Source organism: Heloderma suspectum, chromosome 1, assembly GCF_057233095.1.
Source record: "Heloderma suspectum isolate Gila_16-S chromosome 1, 16-S_ref, whole genome shotgun sequence".
Taxonomy (NCBI): Eukaryota; Metazoa; Chordata; class Lepidosauria; order Squamata; family Helodermatidae; genus Heloderma; species Heloderma suspectum.
The window spans coordinates 372,377,819-372,397,692 of record NC_139458.1 but is presented as its reverse complement, the minus strand read 5'-3'; the positions used below and the strand labels follow the sequence as shown (position 1 = coordinate 372,397,692).

The 19,874-nt window shown below is 42.8% G+C and overlaps 1 protein-coding gene across 1 annotated transcript in view; it reads right to left on the bottom strand.

Moving 5' to 3' along the window:
• The window catches only part of LOC146359857 (cation channel sperm-associated auxiliary subunit epsilon-like), a 207,030-nt gene that overhangs the window by 163,781 nt on the left and 23,375 nt on the right, over positions 1–19,874 (bottom strand). Inside the window, exons 3-4 of the mRNA XM_084828255.1 lie at positions 12,056–12,129; positions 5,241–5,310 (exon numbers count right to left, since the gene is read on the bottom strand). Coding sequence (XP_084684381.1) covers positions 5,241–5,310; positions 12,056–12,129 — 144 coding nt within the window. The remainder of the gene's footprint in view (positions 1–5,240; positions 5,311–12,055; positions 12,130–19,874) is intronic.

Sequence of the window (19,874 nt, the reverse complement as noted above, 5' to 3'; positions counted from 1 at the left end):
CACATATGCTTATGCTGCGAAAGGGGGGAGGGGAGAACACAGGGATGGGAAACCAGCCCCCTTTCTAACCAAACTGATACTACACAGGATCTCTATAACAAAGCTGTGAATTAGTTACTTCCTAAGGCAATAAAGCAAACAATGGAGAATTGGAGCCTTGAGATCGTGCTTCACAGCACTTAGGGAACCGGGCTTTAAATTGTGCCATTTCAATTGAGGCGAATCTCTGTAAGTACTAATGCCGGCAGTCAGAGGGCAAGCCTCATTCAGCACAATGGGAGTTGCTTCTGAGGAGACACTAACGGGCTTGTTGTGGGGGGGAAAAGCAGTAAACACAAAGATGGAAACCAGCCCTCATTTTAACCCACAGGATCTCAATTCAGGGGAGAAGCCTCACTGAGCACAATGGGAGTTACTTCTGAGTAGACACTAACTGGTTTGTGCAGGGATGGGAAACACACAGGAAACGCTCCTTGACCGGGGTCATGGTGAAAGGCACACCCCTGGGCAGGGCTAGCCTACCCAAAGTCAGTGTGAGGGTTGAGGCACACAATAACTCTACACGGGAGAACCTGAGTTAAGGAAAAGAATCGGAATTTAAGCAGTCTTAGGAAATCCAGCTTTTCCCTGATAAGCTCCAGGGTGGCTGCTGGATGGCCACAACATCTTATCTCCCTAACAACCCCCACAGGCAGCCAGCTCAGAGTAAATCGCTCATGGAAACAGGCTCCAGATTGTAGGGCTGAAGAAAAGGGCAACTAAAATAATCAAGGGGCTGGAGCAACTCCCCTATGAGGGAAGGTTCCAACAGCAGACACAGATAAAAGTACTTCTTCATAAGAACATAAGAAGAGCCATGCTGGATCATACCAAGGGTCCACCTAGTCCAGCATTCTTTTCGCACAGGGGCCAACCAGCTGCTCACAGGAAACCACAAGCAGGACATGAGTGCAACACCACCCTCTTGCCCATGTTCCCCAGCAACTGGTGTACATAGGCTTACTGCCTCTGATATTGGAGGTAGCATAGAGCCATCAAGACTAGTAGCCACTGATAGCCTTCTCCTCCAGGAATTTGTCTAGCCCCCTTTTAAAGCCATCCAAATTGGTGGCCATGACGACGTCTTGTGGTAGTGAATTCCATAGTTTGACTATGGCGCTGTGTGAAGAAGTCCTTCCTTTTATTTGTCTTGAATCTCCCACAAATCAGCTTCATGAGATGACTCCAGGTTCTAGCATTATGCGAGAGGGAAAAATGTCTCCCTATCCACATTCTCCACACCAGGCATAATTTTGTACACCTCTATCATGTCTCGCCTTACTCACCTTTTTCCAAGCTAAACAATCCCAGCTATTGTAACCCTTCTCTCATAAGGGAGATGCTCTAGCCCCTTGATCATTTTAGTTGCCCCTTTCTGCACTTTTTTCAGCTCTGCAATATAGGGTTTTTTTTTGGTGTGGTGACCAGAACTGTACACAGTATTCCAAGTGTGGTCACACCATAGATTTGTATAATAGCAGTATGATATTGGCAGTTTTATTCTCAATTCCTTTGCTAATTATGCCTAACATGGAGTTGGCCTTTTTTTACAGCATCCGCACAGTGGGTTGACATTTTATTGAGCTGTCCACCACAACCCCAAGATCTCTTTCTTGATCGCTCACTGCTAGCTCAGATCCCATCAGCTCATACTTGCAAGTTGGGAGGTTTTGCCCCATTGTGCATCACTTTATACTTGCTTACGCTGAACCACATTTGCCATTCAGATGTCCATTCTCCCAGCACACAAAGTATGGAATTTGTTACCACAAGATGTAGTGATGGCCTCCAGTTTGGTTGGCTTTAAAAGGGGGGTAGACAAATTCCTGGAGAAGGCTACAGAAACAGCAAGGCCACGGTATTGTGTTAATTGCTGCTTAACCCCGATAGCCTCTGATAACAGAGACAGTAGTTTAACTATAAAATAAATCTGCATTCCAGGATGAAGATAAGACTGGATGCTAGGTGGCAGAATGATCGGTTAAATTTTTTGATGGGAAAACGAAAACCTTAAAGAGGCATAAAAGAGGGGAAGTGAATTTGCTGCTTGTTTTGGGAGGCAGATTTGTCCCTAAGTTCTGTACCAGCAGGAGTTTAGGAGAGAGTAAAGGAGCCACTCTCTGATTAATTTTATTCTTTTCTGTTGTACTATTCAGATGGTTTTTTATTAATATATTTTACAGTATATGTTTGCATATAATAAATGAAGGGAAAGGACTCATGCATAGAAATGAAGTCTGGACAATTATTCTTGAATAAAGGTGGTCCATTCTGACAGAGGATCTATCATTCTCAAATTTCCTTCAAGTTTTAGGAGCTTTATCAGCAACCTGACCAACTTGTTAGTAAGAGTCCCTATCCACAACACAGCCACAGCGCAATTTTGAGTTTACTGTGATAATCAATTATTGGAAAATGTAAGCCCCAAATGCTTACTTATCTGTAGCATTTGTACCCCACCTTTCTGTTAGGGTTGTACACTGGATTTGGCTAAATCCCAAACTGAATTGGGCTGATTTGGAAAGATTCAGAGATGTCCATATTGAAGTGGGGTCCTCTGAAAGGGACGAAATCTGAATCTGGCCTCTCCTGAAGCTTTGTTAGTGATTTGGAGACACAGGCAATGTGTCTGCAAAAACTGATTCATTTCTCCCCATGCTCTTCATATAAGTAAAATGCTAGAATGCGGAGAGCTGGGTGGGAGAGGTGAGGGTTTACTTTTGTGACTGACAGCTCTAGCTTCTAATCACAGTGAATTATTTTACCAGTTTCTCTAATCACAGTACTTTGTAGGAAGGATGATGAAGGGCTTTTCTACATGAAAAAAATTCATTTAGTGTATGCTCATCATTCCCTACTCATGGTTGTTTATGGGTTTTTTAGACAAAGATGTGACCCTCCAGGTTTGCTTCTGTATTTAAAGAGCACTTTCAGCAAGTTTTTTTTAGAGCAGGGAAAATTGTAAAAGTGAAAGAAACCACTTTTCCAAGTGTGCATTTGTGTATTCTGCTATACCACAGTACCACCTAGAGGTTATGTAGTGGAAAAGCAGGAAAGGACTCTGTGTACCACTCAGATCTCAATCCTGTGACAAAACCAAAAGTAAATACACCAGATTAGCAGTCTCATGTAGAAAAGCTCAAGGCAACATATTGCAGGATGGTTCCAGTGTTCAGTACTCTTTGCTAGTTCTCTCTCCCAGGAGCAAGAGTGTTAAAAGAGTTTGGTGGAGTATATGGGACCTGGGAGGATGTAGCACTGGGTGCTTACTTGGAAAATGTTGGATGTTCAAGTCCATCATCCACCCCTGTCCTATTGTACTTTCTGTGTCTTTGCTGCCAAAGCAAAACAAAAGCCTTAAACTATCTTTCATTCATAATAACTCCCTTGTAGCTGTTTCTATCCCTCTGAAATTTTCTTGCATAGGGATACCTCTATGATAAATGCCATTTTCATACACATTGCAAAAAAAAAACCTATGAAGGGCAGGAAGTGGTAGCAAATCACTCCATCTCCAAATCTGAAGACCCCCCTTCCACAAATACTGCTGTACCTATCCTTCTGAAATCTTGCAGGTTTCTTAGTTATGGCCACCTCTATGTTGTAAGTCATTTTCATAACAATTGCCTACAAAAAAAATATGAAGAAAAGCTTATCCTTTTTTGAAAACCTCCAAACTGACTGTAAAGGTTGCTCTTGCACAAAGCATCCTGCACCGATTCATCTGAAAATTGGCAAGTATGATCCCCTCAGACAGGGAAACTCTGCCTGCGAGCTTCATCCAGTTCTGCCAAAAAATAAAAATAATGATCGGCTGTTCCCTTTAAAACACACGCACACACATTTAGGGCGCAATCCTATGGCCGCTAGACAGCATCTAGACAGCCATAGGATTTTTCAGTTTATGGGAACTGAGCCAGCGCTGTGAGGCTGGTTCCCAGAAATCCGACTCCTCACCTCCTCCCTCCCCACGTCGTAGGAGTTCTGGTTCATCCCCATCTCCACTTTTGGAAGAGCAGTATGAAGCGGCTGAAAAGGGGGCATTCTTGGAGGTGGGGACTGCAGAAGCGCTGGTACAATGCTTCCTATGTGCCATCTGGCTCCCCACCCCTACTCCAAGGTGCCCCAGTTAGACAGCTGAAATTGGCCATTTAGCTGCAAATGCAGGGCAGCTGGGGCGCAGACAAGAAGATCCCCTCCGCTCTCCACCATTCCTGCATTGGATAGTCATCTGCTTCCAAGTTTGGAGGCGGCCGACTATCCCCATAGGATTGTACCCTTTAGGTGCCTAGCACAAAGCTCCCTGCACCTGTTCGTCTTAAACTTGGTGTGCTGCTTTCCTTATAAGGAGCTACTACTTCTGCAAAACTCATCCAATTCTGTCAATCGGCAAAAAAGTTATAGCCATTTGTTGATTTCCAGTGTAGTCAATGGGTGGCACAAAGCTTTGATTTTCTATTTGGACCCGATTTGAATCAAACATCCTCTGAACTGGGTCAAGGCAAATCGGGTTGTTTTCCAAATTGCCAAATTTGAGTCTAAGCCCAATCTTCTGGTTGATGCACACCACTACTTTCCATCATTGATATTCAAAGCAGCTAGTCTTCTTACATGTACTGGACCATTTTGAGTGTCAGGCTGTGGATGTATAGCTTTATACGCATACACTGTGATCCAGTGGAACAGTCAGAGTTATGCTAGCAGAGCCCTTTTCTAAAAGCTAAAATCCCACCAATCAGTTGTTTGACAGGTAAAGGTTGATGGGGGGGGGGGGAATTAAAACTAGCCTCCTGCTCCCCCCCCCCAATACCTAATATTTATTATTGTTTTTTTCAGAATCTGGGGATAGTATCCAGTATTAGTCCTCCATAGATTAGACCTACTGAAATGAATGGCATTGAAATTAGTCATGACTAACTTGTCTCTTTCATTTCTATAGGTCTACTCTATGGAGGACTAACATTGTATACTACCTTGATTGTGCAGCCCTAGTTGCACACATAATTCCCTATCCAGCTTGGGATACATAACTGTTTCTGTGCACATAGTGGCTCTAGCTGCAAGTGTCTGTGTGACATGTTAAGTTTGGTGTTTCTGAATCTGCCAAAAACATAGTCTTTCAAATGAAACATTAGTTTCTAGAGCACAGTCATATATTTCTGATAACATATTGATATTAAAATCAACTGTTGACAACTTACCGGAGTTTTAACTACTGGTCTAATCCGATGCGTTCCAGGAACTGAACAATGCAGTGTTGTCTGTGGTGCACTATAGCAATTTTAAAAGTCTACATTAAGTAGATTGCAATAATTAATTATGGAAATATATATTTATCATCATTCCATTTAATCTTAACCTGGATCTTTCTAGAACAGGGGTGGGAAACACACAGCCCATGGGCCACATGTGCACCTGCCACCCCCAAATTCAGTGAAAAAAAAGTTTTTTGAAAAACGAGCACTTTTAGCACTTTGGATGCCATTAAAAAAAAGAAGATCTGCACCTGCAAGGTGGAGCAGGTCCAGCCTACAGGAGCAAAAATGCCCTCCTTACCTCATGCAGTTACCCACCCCTGTTCTAGAATGTCCTCTTGCCAATTTCACTCATTTTGCCCTCCAAAACGTTATTCTTTCCATCCCTTTTTAACATAATTCTTTGTTATTTTAATAGCTAACAACATGTCACATATACTCGGGAGTTTATCCGATTTTTAGACATTAACAAACTCATTAAGGGTGCAATCGTATGCATGTTTAGAAAAAATAAATGAATCTTACCACTCCTAGCATCCCCCAGATAGCATAGCTGGCTAGGGCATGCTGGGAATTGGAGGATATATTTCTAAGTCTACACACACTTACTTGGGAGTAAACTCACTTGTATTAAATTGGACTTATTTCTGAGTAAACATGTATAGGACTGTGTTGAAAATAGCACATTCATCTTAATGTTCTCATCTATTACATTACTTTCAAAGGGCTTTCTACCTAGTATTCAGTCTGAAGGTCACCCATCCTTTATTGATTTAGGGCACAATCCTATCCAGATAGGTGGCCACCTCTGAACTCAGAGACAACCGCCTATCCAAAGCAGGGCAGGAGAAGGACAAAGGGGATTGCTCCCTCCGCACTTCTCCTGCCCTTCATTTTTGGCTAGACAGCCAATTGCAGCTGTCTAGCTGCGGGAGGACTGAGTGGGGCAGGCGGCTGTTGTACGACACATTGGATGTATTGTACAGGCATTTCCACCCTCCCTGCCCCAGAACACCCCTAGACACGCCCCCTTTCGGCCACTCCACGTTCCTCTTGCGAGTGCGGAGGATGGGGCTGTTCCGCATTGCTTCAGAGGCAGTGTGGAAGTGGGGGGAGGTTGGTTCTCCAGGAAACAGGATATCCTATGGCCATCTGGCCGCTGTCTAGCAGCCATAGGATTGCTCCCTCCATCACTGAATTTCTATTCTGCGTTTTCATTCTAAGGGACACTCAAAGCAGCTTACACTATTTAAGAACAGAACAGAAAAATTACAATAAAGTCATAACAATATAATAAAATAACAAAACTACAGCAAAGCAAAACAATATAACAGGGAAACTGACAAGAAAAAGAAAAAAGGAGAAGGCAAGCCAAATACATGCCCACACAAAAATGGAAGAGGTCAGGCAAATCTATCTGGAAAGTGGATATCACAAACTGGGTGCTGCCTATAGATGTTAAATTTCCAGAAATTTTGAACCCATGAACCCCCACCCCACCCCTGGGGCGGGGTTCTGTTCTTTTGGAGGGGAAATGTTGGGGAAAATATGCAATATTTGTTTTTTTTATCACTCTTTACAGACCTAAAGTCACTTTGTTGTTTTAGGACAGCCTTCCCCAATCTGGTGTCCTCCAGATGGTTTCTCATCAGCCCCAGGCAGCCTGGCCAATAGCCAGGAGTGCTGGGCATTGTAGTCTAAAACATCTGGAGGGTACCAGGTTGGGGAAGGCTACTTTAGGAACATAATATAATTTATGTATAACTTGGTTTGCTCATAAAATTATCATTAAAAACTTTAAAAAGCTCAGTAAATTTGTAATTGTCTGCATAAACTATACTTTTAACTGTAATATACCAAACATGATAATTTCATGACCAAAGCAAGTTATGCATGATACATTTTAGGTTCCTATTTTATGTCTGACCAGAGAGGGAACTTCAGCAAGTAGTCCCTGAAACATCTGAATCATCCTAGAAGCCAGAAGAAGCAGGAAGAACTGGAGCCAGAGGAAGATTGATGTACAGCATCTGATCCTGTTTGTAAGGAAGTTTAGGGAAATTCCTAAAAATGGCTCCTGTTTGTGGGATGGAATTTAGGGAAATCAGTTAGTTGTGAAAAACTCTCTCACCTATTCGGAAAGGTAAGCAACCATATTTAATTAAAAAAAACCCTTAAGAAATCTGAACCTGTTATATGAAGAGCAACACTTTATTGAATTTTGTAAATAATTCCCATTAATGAACATCTTATTTTTGGTTCATTGTTATCTCTATTGGTAGTGTCAAACCCATGCCTATGCCATAGGAACTAGACTACTGAGTTTCTTATAGGCAGAGATGGTTTATTCTAATGGCAGCAGTTAAAAGGGTAATAGTTAAAGCAACATTCCCTAGTGGTGAAGTCTAATTGAGAACTTTATTTAAAAAAGTGGCAGTGAGTTCTATAGACCCAAGCCTCAAAGTTATTATTTTTTTTAAGAAACGTAGGTGGGATAACCCACATGCTGTTCCATTGTTTCTGGTGCCGTGGCAGGATAACCTACAGTGTTTCTTTAAAATGTGGGTTTTAAATTAGAACTGCATTAATTGACTGCTACAGTATCTAATCAGAATAAACCCCCAGAAAACTCTTAACTGTCAAGAATGCACACTTTCTTCCATATTATGATATGGTGACTCTACAATATAAAAACACCTTAAATATTTTAATCATCACTCTAAAGGAAAATATTTTGAAATCCAGAGCTGTTCAATTTTTCAGAAAAAATAAGAACAGTCCTTGGGAAAAATGGGTAAGAACTTTTTTTACCGGATTTTTCCAATGTTTTCTGGGCCTTCACCTCTTTAGCGCTGCCAGAGAAAAGGCCTTTTTCCTTCTTCTCACCAACCAAACTTCAATCAGTTAAAAAAAATACAGAAGGACCTGTCCAGCTGACCACATGGGACAGACACAATTGTGTAGGAGGAAGTGGGCCTTAAGGCATCCTAGTGTTAAACTGTTTGGAGCTTTAAAGATGGTAACAAACACAATTAAATTGGTACAATAATTGAATGACATACTCCCTAAAACTGACTCTGTCTTCTCTAGCTATTTAGTGTGAAGTTAGAGCAGTCTGAGTTCCTTCGCAACAGATGACGCCGTCACCAATCTGCTGCCAAACAGCCGCTTCCTTCTTGAAAAGCCGCATTTTCTGAAACTTTTTACTCTGACTTTTTTTACTGAAAGCAGCTCCCTGGCAGTTTTAGTGTGCCATGTCTCTCCCCCCCCTGCCCTGCATTAAATCCTGGGTGTGCCTCTGTGACTTGGCAGTGATGTGGTAATGTGGGTGGGACGCCCCATTCCCCCTTGTTTCTCCAGTTTTTCCCATTGAGAAAACCCCCAGGAGCGCAGCAGCGACCCCTCACATTACCGACCCCTCACATTACAGCAGTAGTGGGGACACTCATTCACTGTAGGTAGCCTGCTTTTAATCTTTAACATATTCCCCCTTCTGTGCATGTTTACTCAGAAGTAAGAAATAAATCTCTCTCCCCTGAAGTGAAAGGGTTAAAGGCTAACTTTAGTAACTTGCCCTAAAGTGCTTTCACTTCTCCTATGCTCCCTTAAATCACTGTTGCAATGCTGTGCCCCTTTGATGTTCTGTAGTTTCTCTGATGTAAATTCGTTTCTCTGTTGTTATGTAAAGTCCCTTCTCTGCTTTATTGTTTTATCACAGTAACAATCTTTCGGGTTTATGGGAGCTTCTCATTGCGAGCAGGGAGAAGGAGAAAGGGAGAAAATGGGGGGGAGATTGGAAGCAATAGGCAAAAGTGTACACATGATGAAAAATGGGGTGGGAATAACAACTCCATGGTAGATTACTGGAATGTGGCACCATTGGGTGGGAGAAGCTTTCAGGGGGAGCCTTCAGATGTTGCACTGGAGAACTGGGGATGTGGGCTTCTCCAGGGAAATCTGCACACATGGGGAAAACTAATTGCTCTTCATTCATAATAATGTAGTAGAGGGGAGCCTGGACAGGAGCAGGAAACAAGCCTCTCTCATTGGATGAGCAGCCCCTGCCAGTTTGATGAGGTTCAGTCCTACTCCCCTCACCCCACCTGGAAGTATGTTCCTTTCAAGTGCTGTTTGACCCCTGGAAACCATATTTTAAAGGTATGGTACACTTGGCTTATTTTGCTTCATGTGTCCCTGATGGACCAAAGCTGAGTCCATGAAAATCCAGGTAATACTCCAACGTGCTTCTCATTTCGTTGTCTTGAAAACTCCCCCTCTGATAAGAGCCTTGCAGTGGTGTTTTGCATTAATTGCAATTTATGAATTACATTAGTCCAGACCTTGACATAACCGATGTATTTGAACCATGACCAGATACACCTTCTCCCGGAATGGCTATAACTGCTGAATCAGCCAAATCTGGGCAAAAGTTCACCTAGGGACGTTTCTACATTAAAGGAAAACCCAGGAGCCCCCCTGAGCATTTTCTTCCTTCTCTATGGCAAGATGAGAATTGGCTCATCACATGAAGAATGTGCATTGAAACGTCCTTTCTCACCAGCCTCTATATATCTTTCAATAAAAACAATGCCATTTAGTGGCTGAAAAATGGCGGTGCACCCTGTAGTACTTAAATACTTCATTTAAACTTGTTTAAACTATGCTTTTTGCCAAGCTCAGGAAGGGCCCTGGATGATAATGGCATCATTTAATGGACCTGCAAACTTCTGTGGGTGGCCAGTCATGAGTGTATTATAAATGCCTAGTGTAAAGACAGCTTAGCTACTGCTACTACCTGAGAATCAAAAACACAGCACCAGATCCAGGAGGACCTCCAGAATGAGAACAAGATTTTTCAAGAGGAGTGCTAATTAAATCATACTATAGCAAGGCAAGATTTGTTGCCATAAGCACACATTTGAAATCTTGTGGGCGGCGGGGGGGGGGGGGGGCTGTGGGTGTAGGTGATTTGGAGTGGGGAAACTGAACCGTGAAAGAATTACACCCCTAACTTTTCTCTAGTTTGAACCGGCCCTTCCCAATGCAGTTTTTCAGCCTAAAGAAATGTCTGTTGAGCTATAATCATGCATGTTTACAAAAATATATGGCTTGGCCCAACATTTGCTAGACACTATTGACAAATTAATGTCAATAGAGCACCCAACCACCTATCTTAGAGGGGTGGTGTATTCTAATTCTGTGGAAGCACGCACATAAAAAAACCTTCATTTTTGGGGCACATAATCCAATTTCCTGAGGATCTCAGCTTTCATTTTTTAAAAGCATCCTCCTACTACAACAGCAAAAATAATATTTAAGCTTGTTGAAATCTCAGAATGGAGAACAGTGGCTGGACTTTTGGTGTAAGCAGGCAAGACTCCACTGGCACAACTAAAAAAGCCAGAATAAAAAGTGTGCGAACTAGGAAAAAGTGTCAGGCACATGACCACCTCGGTTCAAAGCAACAGGATTATAAGGTGGCGCACGCTAACTAAAAACATAATGCCAGAGAATGAGGCAGTCACATAAATGGTTCAAAACAAGATAATCAAGTTTGTTGTTGTTCAGTCGTTCAGTCGTGTCCGACTCTTCGTGACCCCATGGACCATAGCACGCCAGGCCTTCCTGTCCTGCGCTCTCTCCCGGAGCGTGCTCAAGTTCATATTCATTGCGTCGGTGATGCTATCTAGCCATCTCATCCTCTGCCGTCCCCTTCTCCTTTTGCCTTCAATCTTTCCCAGCATCAGGGTCTTTTCCAGAGAGTTTTCTCTTCGCATTAGGTGGCCAAAATATTGGAGCTTCAGCTTCAGTATCTGTCCTTCCAATGAGCACTCAGGGTTGATTTCCTTTAGGATGGACTGATTTGACCTCCTTGCAGTCCAGGGGACTCGTAAGAGTCTTCTCCAGCACCACAGTTCGAAAGCATCAATTCTTCGGCGCTCAGCCTTCCTTATAGTCCAGCTCTCACAGCCATACATTACTACTGGGAAAACCATAGCTTTCATTAGACGGACCTTTGTCGGCAAGGTGATGTCTCTGCTTCTTACTATGCTGTCTAGGTTGGCCATAGCTTTCCTCCCAAGGAGCAAGCGTCTTTTAATTTCATGGCTACAGTCATGGTCTGCAGTGATCTTGGAGCCCAAGAAAGTAAAATCTGTCACTGCTTCCATTTCTTCCCCTTCTATATGCCAGGAAGTGATAGGGCCAGATGCCATGATCTTAGTTTTTTTAATGTTGAGTTTCAAACCAGCTTTTGCACTCTCCTCTTTCACCCTCAACAAGAGGCTCTTTAGATCCTCTTCGCTTTCTGCCATTAGGGTGGTATCGTCTGCATATCGGAGGTTGTTGATAATTCTCCCAGCAATCATAATTCCGACCTCATGCATATCTCACATCCCATCCACAAGCAGCTGTAGTAATAATTTGTTTATTGGTAATGAAATAGCAGCTGTCTTAGTGTAGTCTTTGTAAAGATTAAAATTATAAGGTGGGAGGGGGCAACACAAAAACATATGAGAAGAAGGTGGTACTCCTCTGCTCCAGACAGAAATGACTCTCATACTTCTGTGGTCACCTGCAGTAAAGGAGCACTAAGTTGTCCTCTCTTTGCCCCAAACAAATAAATTATAATGCATAAATTATAATATTTTACTGTATTTTCAAAGGGAGCAATCAGCCCTAAAAGGCCAAACACTTGTTGCTTTCCTGTCTCTACCTTGTCTCTCTTAGGCATGTACATTTACATAATTTGAAACCCTTACCTTCTGTCACCAACAGTACATAATGAAGGAACATCCCATTCGTCAAATGAAGTTCCTTCATATTCTAAATATATCTAGAGAAAGGGAAGAGAATGTAGAATACAAAATAAAATGCACAATTGCTATACAAATGGTAACAAATAGTGCAAACCTATACATATCTACTCAGAAGTAAATCCCACTGAACTCAATAGGACTTAGTGCCAGGTGACAGATCCTAATGCATAGGATTGCAGCCTCCATCTACATTAGACCTGTATTATAATTTTATAGCTAGTGCAAACAACAGGAAAGTGCTCTCTATATTCAATTATTCAAATGTATTTTATTTATAAAATTCATAGAGGGCTTTAAAGTTAAGCACAAGCAATTTTAATTGTATCCTGAAGCTAATTAACAACAAGCTAATATCTTATAAACGTCTTATAAAAATCATAAAACTCCAGTTTTAAAGGGATTGCACTGGCTGCCAATATACTTCTGGTCGGAATTCAAGGTTTTGGTCATGACATTTAAAGCCTTAAATGGCTTGGGACCATGATATTTGAGGGAGCACCTCTCCTTATATATGTCTGCCCAAGGACTGAGATCTGTTGGAGGAGCCCTCCGCTGCATCCCACCAGGGCAAGACATACACTATGGTGGGATGTGGGAGAGGGCCTTCACTGCTGTGGCACACCGGTTATGGACCCCTTGGAGGCCCAACTGGTGCAGACATTGGTCTCATTTCGGCACCAAGTAAATACAAGGCTTTTACCAAAGCCTTTGAGGGCTAAATGCATCCCCTAAAGTAGCACACTGTTTTAACTGTTTTGTTTTAGATTTTAATTGGTATTAGCTTGTCCATGGTTTAATATGTCATTAGTTGTTTAAATTGTTTATTGTTTTATACTGTTTAAATTTATTTTATCTGTATGCCACCCTGAGATCTTAATGATATAGGGCGGGATACAAATGTTTTAAATAAATAAAATAAGCTTAGTAAAAATAAATAAACAATGGGAACAACATGGTGCTATTGGCCTGAAAGAAAGCAGGCTATCTCATTCTGCATCAGCTGCAGCTTCCAACTACTTTTCAAAGACAACCCCACAGAGGCCTGGTTCAGATGATAATTTAAAGGGTGGTCAGATTATCATGAATGAGATGCAGGTGGTGAGCTTCAGGCTCACACACTCCCCTCATCCATGCAAAATGAGAGAACACTCATTTTAGAACCAGCTCAGCTGTAGTTCTCTTTATGTAGAACCTTGTGGAACTGTAGTTGTTCTAACTAAAGTTTGTTAACAAACCAGGATATCCAACTACAGTTTCAAGTTTGTACATAATGGGGAACTGTAATGTCTTCTAGACTGAAAGCACTTTCTATCCCTCTCTACTCCTCTTGCACATGAAGGAGGAGACAGGAGGGGAAGCACAAAAGCTTGAGGCTTGCTGTGGTGCATTTACAATCAACGTAACTATAGTTTAGATCAGGGGTGGGCAAACTTCAGTTTTGTTGGATGTACATTGTTTTTACTAGAACTTTGAGATCCATCCAGAGTATGGTGCAAAACACCTAGAATTCAACACTTCGAATTAAATAATGCTGACCCCAGAAATTTGTTTCAAATACCAAAAGTGAACTGAGCTCACAGTCCTTCTGCACAAAAATCCACTCCTATTTACCCCAAACTTCCTTCATTTCAGCAGTATAATTTAGGGGGAAGAGTCATTTCATTGTTGCTATTGTTGAACAATTGTATGTCAGAAATACTTAGTGATCTACTGTAAATCACCCATAGATCTACCTTGTCCCACAGATCTACCTTCAGATGAACAGGGCCAATCATGTTAATTACAGTAACTGACTTCTGAAGTTATGAATGGGTGACTATTGTCAAATCGCTGTAACCTACATAAGACTGCAGTTAACATATCTCGTGTGACTTGAGACTTCAAGGTCTAGTAATGGGCCCAGAAGCATTTCAAGACTATGTACCTGTTTTTTTAGGAGAGCAGGTAATCTGAAGCTCAAAGGGTTAAATCATTTTGCTAACAAAAGATTGAAGAGGCTACTTCAGATGGCTAATTTGATCTGAAGTGGTTGGATAGTCTGACTAAGGGTTTTGGAGAGACCTACAAGAAGACCCCAATTTATATTTCAGAAGATGCCTGACTATATTCCAGACCTCGACCCATGGACTTGTGATTGTATACTAATTATTGTTATGGTATTATAACACCTTTGACTGAGAGCCGACAAAGAGAAGCAAAATCCTTTACTGACTAGCTGATGTTGTGCACCTGCAATGATAAAGGATGCTGAGAATGTCCTTGCTCAATGCCTGTTGGTTTGGGAAGCTACAACAATGGCCCAAACAAAAGTTGGAAAAAAGGCATAAATGGTATCGATTGGGGTGGGTAGAAAGTAGAACTCCAGATGTCTTGGACTTCAACTCCCAGGAGTCAGTGTGGTGTAGTGGCTAGAGTGTTGGACTGGGACTTGGGAGATCCAGGTTTTATTGCCCACTTGGCCATGAACCTCACTCAGTGACTTTGGGCCAGTCACAAACTCTCAGCCTAACCCACCTCAAAGGGTTGTTATGAGGATAAAATGGAGAAGGAGAAGATTATGTACACTGCCTTGAGTTCCTTCAGGAGGAAAAAAGCTGGGATATAAACGTAATAAATTAATAAAATGTCTACTTCCTGCTCACCCCTAGCATAGATGACCATAGGTTCAAGGAAGATGTACCAGGGAAGAACACATCAATCAAAATAATGTACCCAGATGGTAGACCTTCAGAGAAGTTTAAGAAAAGTCTCAAATTAACCCATTAATGATAATGCCAGAGATGTTACCAAAACACATGGGCATAAAACATGAGGATATTGGGGGATAGGTGGACACTTCACTTCTGATTGGTGAATGGGTGGTCTCACCATCCATGCATCTCATATTTGATTGGAAGATGATTTGTCTCACCACTCAGTGGGGCCCCCACTTCTGACCAGAACAAGTATATAAAAGCTCAGATAGCGAGAGCTCATTTTCACTTCATTCTGCTCTCTTGCTTCTCCTTGTCTTCACCTCTGGTCTTAGAATATTTTCTGAACTTTGGACTTCATATCATTTCTGAAGATGGGAGTTGGAATCATTTCCAAACCCGAAGCTATCTTAAAACCAAACTTGGTTAACCATTTTAATCCCAGATTTGGTTAACCTTTAGTGCCATTACATTTTACGTTCTTGAATGTAATGTAATTTAGATTTAAAATCTCATAACTGATGAACAGTTCTAATACACATACTACCAGAATTAATCTCTTCAGTTCCAAAAATGTTTTTATTTAGACCACTTATTTTTCACTTTTAGAGTTTGGTTTGTTTGCTTTAGCTTCTACATTTAGCTACATAGGTCCCAGGTTTAACTCTTTACATGCCTAGAGGAATGGAGGGAGCAATCTTACGGGGATAGACAGCTGCATCCAAACTCGGAAACGACCGCCTATCCAATGCAGGACAGGAGAAGCATGGAGGGGATTGTCCCCTCCGTGTTTCAGCCACCCTGCATTTGTGGCTAGACAGCCAATTCCAGCTGTCTCGCCGCGGGAAGGCGGAGCAGGGGAAGCGGTTGCTGGATGACATGTTGGATGTGACATACTGGTATTTCCGCCTTTCCTACCCTGGAACGCCCCCAGGAATACCCCGTTTTCGCTGCTCCGTGCTCCTCTTACAAGCGCAGGGCCATTCCATGCTGCCTATGAGGCAGCGGGGGGGGGGGGGGAGGTTCTCAGGGAATCGACGTATCCTATGGCCAACTAGCCACTGACTAGTGGCCATAGGATTGCACCCTTAATTATGCTTTAGCTTAGATTTTTACATTCAAGTAGTGTGCAGAAGCTCCAGCAAAGAAGATCGTTACCTTGTTGAGGTGCTGGAGCCTGAGCACCTCAATGACACCATGAACTAAACTGTGAAGGGACACCCAAGATGGGAAGGTCATGGCTGAGAGGTCAGACTAAATACGATCTCTGAGGAAGGTAACGGCAACCCACCCCAATATTCTTGCCATGAAAACTAATGGATCAGTACAACCAGAGATATGTCGGTATACCATCGGAAGATGGGGCTCGCAGGTTGGAAGATGGTCAAAATGCTACTGGGGGGAACAGAGGATAAGTTCAACTAGCCCCAGATGTGATGATGCAGCTAGCTCAAAGCCGAAAGGACAGCTAGGGGCCGACGGTGCTGGTGGTGAACGACGAATCCGATGTTCTAAAGATCAACACAGCATAGGAACCTGGAATGTAAGATCTATGACCCAGGGCAAATTGGATGTGGTTATTGGGGGGATGTCAAGATTAAATATAGACATTTTGGGTGTCAGTGAACTGAAATGTACTGGAATGGGCCACTTCACATCAGATGCCCACCAGATCTACTACTGTGGACAAGAGGATCACAGAAGAAATGGAGTAGCCTTCATAATTAATAATAAAGTGGCTAAAGCAGTGCTTGGATACAATCCAAAAAACGACAGAATGATCTCAATTCGAATTCAGGGTAAGCCATTTAACATCACAGTGATCCAAATATACGCCCCAACCACAGATGCTGAAGAAGCAGAAGTAGATCAGTTCTATGAGGATCTGCAGCATCTACTGGATAATACGCCAAAAATAGATGTTATTTTCATTACAGGAGACTGGAATGCTAAGGTGGATAGTCAAACAACACCTGGAATTATAGGCAAGCATGGTCTGGGAGAGCAAAATGAAGCAGGACATAGGCTGATAGAATTTTGCAAAGACAACTCACTGTGCATAACAAACACTCTCTTCCAACAACCTAAGAGACAACTTTATACATGGACTTCACCAGATGGTTGACATAGAAATCAGACTGACTACTTCCTTTGTAGCCAAAGGTGGCGGACATCTATACAGTCGGTAAAGACAAGACCTAGAGCTGACTGTAGTTCAGATCAAGAACTTCTTATTGCACAATTTAGAATCAGACTAAAGAGAATAGGGAAGACCCACAGATCAGTTAGATATGAGCTCACTAATATTCCTCATGAATATGCAGTGGAGGTGAAGAATAGATACAAGGGACTAGATTTAGTAGATAGGGTCCCAGAAGAACTAGGGACAGAAGCTCGCAACATTGTTCAGGAGGTGGCAACAAAAAACATCCCAAAGAAAAAGAAAACCAAGAAGGCAAGATGGCTGTCTGCTGAGACACTGTAAGTAGCCCAAGAAAGAAGGAAAGCAAAAGGCAACAGTGAATACCTCTTCCAGAAAATTAGAAACATCGGAGGTAAATTCCAGGCAAAAATGGGTATGATCAAAAACAAAGATGGCAAGGACCTAACAGAAGCAGAAGAGACCAAAGGTGGTAAGAATATACAGAAGATCTGTATAGGAAGGATAATAATATCGGGGATAGATTTGACGGTGTGGTCAGTGAGTTAGAGCCAGAAATCCTGAAGAGTGAAGTTGAGTGGGCCTTAAGAAACATTGCTAATAGCAAGGAGACGACAGTATCCCAGCTGAACTGTTTAAAATCTTGCAAGATGATGCTGTCTAGGTGATGCATGCCATATGCCAGCAAATTTGGAAAACAAAAGAACGGCCACCAGATTGGAAAAAATCAGCTTCTATCCCCATGCCAAAAAAGGGAAACACTAAAGACTGTTCAAACTATCGAACAGTGGCACTTATTTCACATGCCAGTAAGGTAATGCTCAAGATCTTGCAAGGTAGACTCCAGCTATTCATGGAACGAGAATTGCCAGATGTACAAGCTGGGTTTAGAAAAGGCAGAGAACTAGAGACCAAATTGCCAGTATCTGCTGGATAATGGAGAAAGCCAGGGAGTTTCAGAAAAACATCTATTTCTGTTTTATTGACTATTCTAAAGCCTTTGACTGTGTGGATCACAACAAATTGTGGCAAGTTCTTGGTGGTATGGGGATACCAAGTCATCTTGACTGCCTCCTGAGGAATCTGTATAACGACCAAGTAGCAACGGTAAGAACAGACCACGGAACAGCGGACTGGTTTAAGATTGGGAAAGGAGTACGGCAGGGTTGTATACTCTCACCCTACCTATTCAACCTGTACGCAGAACACATCATGTGACGTGCTGGGCTTGATGAATCTAAGGCTGGAGTTAGGGATGTCAGAGAATTCCGCCACAGACTTCTTTAGAATCTCTCCCCCCAGAGTCCGTGGCGGAACGGCCTTCCCCCTCCCGGCCACCCCGCAGAATCCCCCTGGGACGGAGCCTACCTGGTGACGGATGCGGTGGTGGCTCTGGCTCGTCTTCCGGCCGCTGCTGGGTTGCTGTCACGCAAATGGTGGCTGTCATAGCGGACGCCATTTGCGTCCCTGCCTTTTGTCGTGATAGGCTACATAAATACTTACGTAGCCTGTCACAGCTTGGCAGGGACGCAAATGGCGGCCGGCGTAGCAGCTGCCATTTGCGGCCACAGCAGCCTGGCAGCGGTCGAAATTCCGCCTGCGGCCGGGGAGGATTTCGGGGGGTGGGATGGAGCGCCTCCCCCCCACTGCGGATGCCCCGGAACGGAGCCAGGTAAGGGTTTTGTACATTCCTAGCTGGAGTTAAAATCGCTGGAAGAAACATTAACAATCTCAGATATGCAGATGATACCACTTTGATGGCTAAAAGTGAGGAGGAGCTGAGGAACCCCATGACGAAGGTGAAAGAAGAAAGTGCAAAAGCTGGGTTGTAGTTAAACCTAAAAAAAACCAAGATTATGGCAACCAGCTTGATTGATCACTGGCAAATAGAGGGAGAAAATGTGGAGGCAGTGACAGACTTTGTCTTTCTAGGCGCAAAGATTACTGCAGATGCTGACTGCAGCCAGGAAATCAGAAGACGTTTACTTCTTGGGAGGAGAGCAATGACAAATCTTGATAAATTTGTTAAGAGCAGAGACATCACACTGACAACAAAGGTCCACATAGTTCAAGCAATGGTATTCCCCATAGTAACATATGGCTGCGAGAGCTGGATCATAAGGAAGGCTGAGTGAAGGAAGATAGATGCTTTTGAACTGCGGTGTTGGGGGAAAATTCTGAGATTGCCTTGAACTGCAAGAAGATCAAACCAGTCCATCCTCCAGGAAATCAAGCCAGACTGCTCACTTGAGGGAATGATATGAAAGGCAAAACTGAAGTACTTTGGCCACATCATGAGAAGACAGGATACCCTGGAGAAGATGCTGATGCTAGGGAAAGTGGAAGGCAAAAGGAAGAGGGGCCGACCAAGGGCAAGATGGAAGGATGATATTCTGGAGGTGACGGACTCGACCTTGGGGGAGCTGGGGGTGGCAACGGCCGACAGGAAGCTCTGGCATGGGCTGGTCCATGAAGTCACGAAGAGTCGGAAGCGACTGAACGAATAAACAACAAAGTGTGCAGAAGGAAGTTAGAACACTTTGCATGTTTTAATTTCTTTTTGAAATGAAAGTAGAATGCAGGAGGGCGCTGAGGAGTAGTCATATTGACCAAATAAACAACATTAGAAGCTTAATTTGCTATCTTGCTTGCTTCTTTGTAAGGTCAGCTTTGTCAACTGCAATCCTTTTAGTTAACCTTAAATGTATATTGTATTTTCTTTCACTGATGATAACATAATCACAAAGAAGCTTCCAAATTATGCTCATGTAACCACCATCCTAATATCTTTCTTTTTTTGTAATTTTCTTAAATTTTGGAGTCTGTGGTGATGTTTGCCTGTTTGGATATGGCTTGGTTACCGATCGGGGTGTCTCGAACCCAGTTGGTATAAGGTTCATCCACACCA